General features: G+C 38.2%; 1 protein-coding gene across 1 annotated transcript in view; it reads left to right on the top strand.

Annotated features, from left to right (window-relative positions):
- Positions 1-6,431, top strand: part of MTA3 (metastasis associated 1 family member 3) — a gene marked incomplete at its 5' end in the record, with an annotated part of 147,925 nt that overhangs the window by 80,440 nt on the left and 61,054 nt on the right. Inside the window, 2 exons of the mRNA XM_007445792.1 lie at positions 451-553; positions 4,761-4,860. Of these exons, the coding sequence (XP_007445854.1) occupies positions 451-553; positions 4,761-4,860 (203 nt within the window). The remainder of the gene's footprint in view (positions 1-450; positions 554-4,760; positions 4,861-6,431) is intronic.

The following is a 6,431-nucleotide window of genomic DNA, read 5'->3' as shown; positions in this document are numbered from 1 at the left end:
AGGAATGCCACCTCATGCATGACATCCTTCCCTAACTAGCCTGAAATGATTTCTCTGATCTTTAGGATCTTACAGTCATATCTATACATCTCTGTGACATCTGTTTCTTTTCATGTGTATCATAGTTATTTATGAGTAAGTTTTATCATAACTTGAGCATCTTTCTTTTCTGTCTCTATATCCCTTAGTGAGGCTTGGGGCCTTATGCATACAAATACACAGGAAAGACATGTTAATGACTAAGTGAAGACATCATATGGTCGGTTTGGTTGTGTTATCATCAGCATTCACTTTACAGAGTGTTCTACATCTGCTGTCTGATAGAATGTATGCAAACCATGTACATTTACCTTATACTTTTAATGCTTTGGTGACCACAGTCATCAGTCATATGTGACAATGTATGTGCCTTGTGAGTAACAAGCCTCCATTTTCTTTGTTCTTGGACAGGAGAATCAGATGAGAGGGAACAGTCAAAATTGGAAGTGAAAGTTTGGGACCCAAATAGCCCACTTACAGATCGACAGATTGACCAGTTTTTAGTTGTAGCGCGGTGAGTATGGCACTATGGAGTCAAGAGATGTCTTTTCTTTTTATAAAAGAATTTATAGAAAATTTATGAATTTTCCTTTTTTTGTGTTCTATTTTTCATTGGTTTTATTTTTCTTTTTCTAACTGTGTAAGAAAGTTGAATATATATCACACCTCTTCCTAAATAATATGGTTTATTATCATTAGTTTCTGTTTTAAAAATGAAAATAGATTTATTAATTTTTACTGATTAAGAAAATAAATGCTCCTTGTAAAGATGTAAGCACTACAGAAAAGTATAAAGTAGAAACTCAACACCTGAAATCCCATATCTTTAATTAAAGCAGTGATCTTTAAGCTAGTCAGGGATTATTCAGGTGTCAGTAATAATGTGCTCCTCTAATTGCACCCACGTGTGAGTAATGTCTGTTGGCTAATAGGTGTAAGGCTGTCCTTTGAGAGTTCTAAGCCTGGCTCCCTAGCTGCCTTGCCCACCCCCTCACCCCCCCCCAACCCCTTTTCTTGAGAAAACGAGTGGACAGTAGTTTATTTTTTGAATTATAAAAGTAAATGATGTTCATGGGGGAATTGCTGCAAAGCAGAAAGTAAGTGAGATTATCATAGCATTGTAATAGGAGAAAAATTGGAAAAAACCTAAAAGTACATCAGCAAGCAGTTGATGAATGAATTGAGGTATATTTAGTAATGGAGTATTACTTTACAACAATGAAAATGAATGAATTAGGGCTATATGTAGCAAAGAGATAAACCTCAAAAACAACGTTGAGTAAGAATACATACAGTATGGTCACTGATAAAAAAATTTTACAATGTGCAAACAATTGTCTAATTTCATTAATGGGCATATGTATGCATATGCATATTATATATATATGTATGAGTTCTGGGAATGTGTATTGATAAAATTTATTTCCTTAAAAAAATGAACCAAGCGACTTCCTGGGTCCAGTGGTAAAGAATGCGCCTTCCCACGCAAGGGACGTGGGTTTGATCCTGCTCGGGGAACTGAGATCCCACATGCCACGGCACAGCTAAGCCCGAACGCCCCACAACTAATGAGCCCACGCGCCTCAACTAGAGAGCCTGTGTGCTGCAAACTACAGAGCCCGTGTGCTCTGGAGCCATGTGCCACAGCTAGAGAGAAGTCCGTGCACCACAACAAAGAGCCTGTGAGCCGCAACGAAAGATCCCTTGTGCCGCAACTAAGATCTGATGCAGCCAAAAAAAAAAGAAAAAAACAAATGTGGCAAAATATTATCTTTTTATTTTTTATTTATTTATTTTATTGAAATATGGTTAATTTACCATAGTATATTAGTTTCAGGTGTACAACATAGTGATTCAATATTTTTATAGATTATACTCCATTTAAAGTTATTACAAAATAATGGCTATATTGCCCTGTGCTGTACAGTATATACTTGTTGCTTCAAACGTGGCAAAATATTAGAATGAGGTAGATTTGGACATGATTACAAGCATCTTCCTTATATTCTCTAATTTTTTGTTGAATGTTTTTTATAATACAAAGGACAAGAGGGTCTTAGCCCATCCTTAGCACTGTTCATAGTGCCAGTCACCATGGAAGTCATACATCGTATTGGTGGGTAGGCATTTAGACTACAGAGCCCACATGCCTAGCCACTAACTGATTAGATGGAGAGACTTGATATATATATATTGTTGGGGAGGAGCCAGTCAGTGGAATAGAGGCGACTGAAGATTTGGGAGTGGAAATGAATCATTGGTGGAACTGCTGCCCTTAGAGACTCCAGACAGTTTATCTGGATTTTGTATTATTTAGTAGATTTTGCAGTTTCAGGTTTGATTTTCATTGTTTTTTTTCCTTTTCCTGATTACGACGGGCCATGTTTTCTTTTTTCTTGAAGCCAGCATGAGAGGCACCAAGGAGAAGCACCTAGTATCTTTTTCAATTTTTGTTTTTTAAAAAAAAAAATCTAAATACAAATTAAACCCAGTTAAGCACCACTGCACATCCCACCAGAATGGTTAAAATTTAAAAGACTGGGCTTCCCTGGTGGCGCAGTGGTTACAAATCCGCCTGCCAGTGCAGGGGACACGGGTTCAAGCCCTGGTCTGGGAAGATCCCACATGCCTCTGAGCAACTAAGCCCCATGTGCCACAGCTGCTAAGCCTGTGCTCTAGAGCCTGTGAGCCAGAGCTACTGAGCCCGCATGCCACAACTACTGAAGCCCACGCGCCTAGATCCCATGCTCTGCAACAAGAGAAGCGACCGCGGTGAGAAGCCCACGCACAGCAACGAAGACCCAACGCAGCCAAAAATAAAATAAATAATAAAAATAAATACATAAAAAAAAAATTTAAAAGGCTGACAGTGCCAAGCACTGGTGAAGATGTAGGACAACCAGCACTCTCATATTCTGCTGGTTGTAGTGCAAGTTGGTGCAGCTGCTTTAGAAAACTGTTTGCTGTCATCTAACACACATATCCCTTAAGTTTCACTCCTAAATATATACGCAGCAGAAATGCGTACACCTGTGTGCCAAAAAGATACATATACAGATGGCAGTAATGGCACTATCCATAGTAGCCCCAGCTTGGAAACACATGTCCATCAACAATAGGGTGGGGGTGGGGCATCGTGCAAAGTAATGCTCACAGCAAGGAAATGAACGAACGCAGCTCATTCACAGCAGGCAGCACGGGTGAATCCACAGACATAGTTTTGAACAAAAGAAACTGGGTATGAAAAGTGTGCATAGCATGTGATTCTGTTTAAGTTTTCAATTGAGCAAAACTAATCTTTGATGTTAGAATCTGGGATGCTGGTTCCCTTCCACTAGGAAGTAGTAATTGGGAAGGAACCCGAAGAGTCTTCTGGGTGCTGTCATGATCTGTGTCTTGACCTGGATGCTGGTGGCATGGATGCATTGATTTTGTGGTAACTGGATAGCTGTACAATGTGTGCTTTTTGCATGTGTTTTTATATTTTAATTAAAACCTTAAAAAAAAAATCTCTTCCTCAGCTAACATGTTTAAAACCCAGACAACAAGCGGGAAGCGTTACCTTCATTTCACGCTTTATTTCTTTTTCTTTTTTCTTTCTTTATTTATTTAATTTTATTTTTGGCTGCATTGGGTCTTTGCTGCACACAGACTTGCTTTATTTGAGGCGAGTGGAGGCTAATGTTCGTTGCGGTGTGCGGGCTTCTCATCACGGTGGCTCCTCTTGTTGCGGAGTGCGGGCTCTAGGCACACGGGCTTCAGTAGTTGTGGCACGTGGGCTCAGTAGCTGTGGCTCATGGGCTCTGGAGCGCAGGCTTGGTAGTTGTGGCTCATGGGCTTAGTTGCTCCACGGCATGTGGGATCTTCCCAGACCAGGGCTCGAACCCGTGTCCCCTGCATTGGCAGGTGGATTCTCAACCACTGCGCCACCAGGGGAGGCCACACTTTATTTCTTGAAGTTAGGGTTCTCTGTGTATGGGAAGGCCTTCTAAATCATTAAATGAAAATCAGTGTTGTGGTAATTGTTTTTTGGTGTTTTTTTTTGGAAATCTGTTATATATTGAGTCCTTGAAAGAAGAGGTTGCTGCAGTTGATGATATCTCATTTCAAGGAAAAAATGTTATTGGGATTTCACCGTTTGAGCTAAAAATGTGGTCAGAACTTGCTTTGCAATAGTAGTGAAATTCTGCATCAAATTTATTTCTCATTTTTTAAGCACATTTGGAAACCAGCTTCTTTATTCCATGGCATTTCATTATAGGTCTTTCCCTTCTTTATGCCACACAAGCCTCTATTTCTTAATTTTTAAAAAAAATATATTTATTTATTTATTTTGGCTGCAGTGGTGTTAGCTGTGGCATGCGGACTTCTTAGTTGCGGCATGCGAACTCTTAGTTGTGGCATGTGTGCGGGATCTAGTTCCCCGACCAGGGATCGAACCCAGGCCCCCTGCATTGGGAGCATGGAGTCTTACCCACTGGACTGCCAGGGAAGTCCCTCTTTTTCTTAATTTAATTGTAATGACACATATGTGTAGTGAATTGGCTTGTCAATTCTTAAATCGTAAAGAAAATACTTTTTGACTCATATTTGATTCTTAAACATCAAAGAACTTGCTTGACTTTTACAACTGTTCGTTTGCTACCCAAATGTGTTTTTTGTAAAGATGAAAAAAAAAACAGTGCCTTAATCTTTCCTCTTTGTTTGTGTGGTTTATCCAGTGCTGTCGGGACATTCGCTCGAGCCCTTGATTGCAGCAGTTCTGTAAGGCAGCCTAGTTTGCATATGAGTGCAGCTGCAGCTTCTCGAGACATCACCCTGGTAAGATGCTTTTTGAAATTTGGGAGTTATTATTTCTTCTGCTACTTGTTTAATTTAAAAGCCAATATAGCAATGTTGTAGATGTGAGAACTTCCTGGCTCTAAGCTCTGCTGACTGTTAGGTTGATTCGGCTTGGCTGGTTGATTAACTGCAGTGTCTCATTCCTAAGTCACCCCTTGTGTTTGTGAGCTGGGACAAGTAAGAATGACTATTCACAGAGTAGGTACAAAATGATAAAAAAATATTTTGGGGAAAACAATTCAATATTCTGATTCATCTGTTTTCACTTTGGTGCTTTTATGGTATATTCCATCTACACCAAACTACATACATAGTTGTAGCTCACACATAGTGCTCTACAATTTTTTTAAGTGAAAGTAGCCATCTCTTGAAACCATTGCTATAGGAGTTGTTCTATTGTCATGCCATTAGTCAGTATTAAATATTTAAAGTTTTTTTTTGTTCATTAGAAAGAGGTTCTGTTTTCTTAAATTATTTCATTATGTTATGGTTGCTATCTTTTAAGGCTATTTCCTTTCTTCCCTTGGTGATCAAATGAGGCTTCCCACGTTCAGCTTAATTATACCACTGATGCCTGCTGTGGCTGGGCATTGGGCTTGGCACTTGCTTCCTTCTCTGCACCCTCCATCAAAGCAGACCTGCATGTTTTTGCCTGTTGAAGTTCCTTAACTGTATTGATTGCCACTCCCTCTGAAATAGGCATGGTAGGATGCTCATTTTACAAATGAGGAAACTGATGTATGGCAAGGTTAAGTTGTTTGATATTCATTACACGTAATAAAAGGTAGCATTTTGTTTTCTGATGGAATGGAATACAATGATAGGTTTTATTACTTTCTCATTATATTCCAATTTGAAATGTTTCCCACAAAATATTTATCATGACAGTGTAAAAACTTGTACTAGAATGCACAACAAATTTGTTTCTTATAGTTCTTTCTTGTATTTTTGTACAGTTATAGATGATGATGAAAGCATTAATAGTCTATAGCCTTTAAGGAACCCTTTTCTCTATCCTTTCTCAAAGACTAGAATGTTTATAGAAACAAGTTTTATTCTCTCTGTTGGTACATTAATATTTTATGAAAGTTTAGGGGTTTCAAAATAGGTTTGTATTTTGGTTGTTTAGCACTTTTAGAGTGTTTTTTTTGAAGATGCAAGAGTACACGTGTCACTTTGTAACAACCTTAAATCCTGTCAACAGATATTTATGTGAACCAGAACTACATGGAATCTAATCACTACCTGTTTAAAAAATTTTTTCCCCCAATTCTAAAATTAGTGTATTCTTATTATGAAAAATTTTAAAAGTAAAGTACAGCAGCAGCCAAAAAAAAAAAGTTTTGTCCTCAGTACCCAGAATAGAATATTCTTACCATTTTATGTTTCCTTTCAGCTACTTTTTGTGCATTGCAAACAATATACTAGCAAATTACAGAATAGTACAGAAGATAATATAATAAAATACTATGCAATGCCACCTAAAGCAGATGTTAACATTTTAGTTCTTTGGATTAAACAGATTTTCAACCACTATATAGTGTGTATAT

The sequence above is a fragment of the Lipotes vexillifer genome, unplaced genomic scaffold, assembly GCF_000442215.2.
Source record: "Lipotes vexillifer unplaced genomic scaffold, Lipotes_vexillifer_v1.1 scaffold278, whole genome shotgun sequence".
Classification (NCBI taxonomy): domain Eukaryota; kingdom Metazoa; phylum Chordata; class Mammalia; order Artiodactyla; family Lipotidae; genus Lipotes; species Lipotes vexillifer.
The sequence above is the reverse complement of the archived record's forward strand: the minus strand, read 5'-3'. Positions and strand labels throughout refer to the sequence as shown.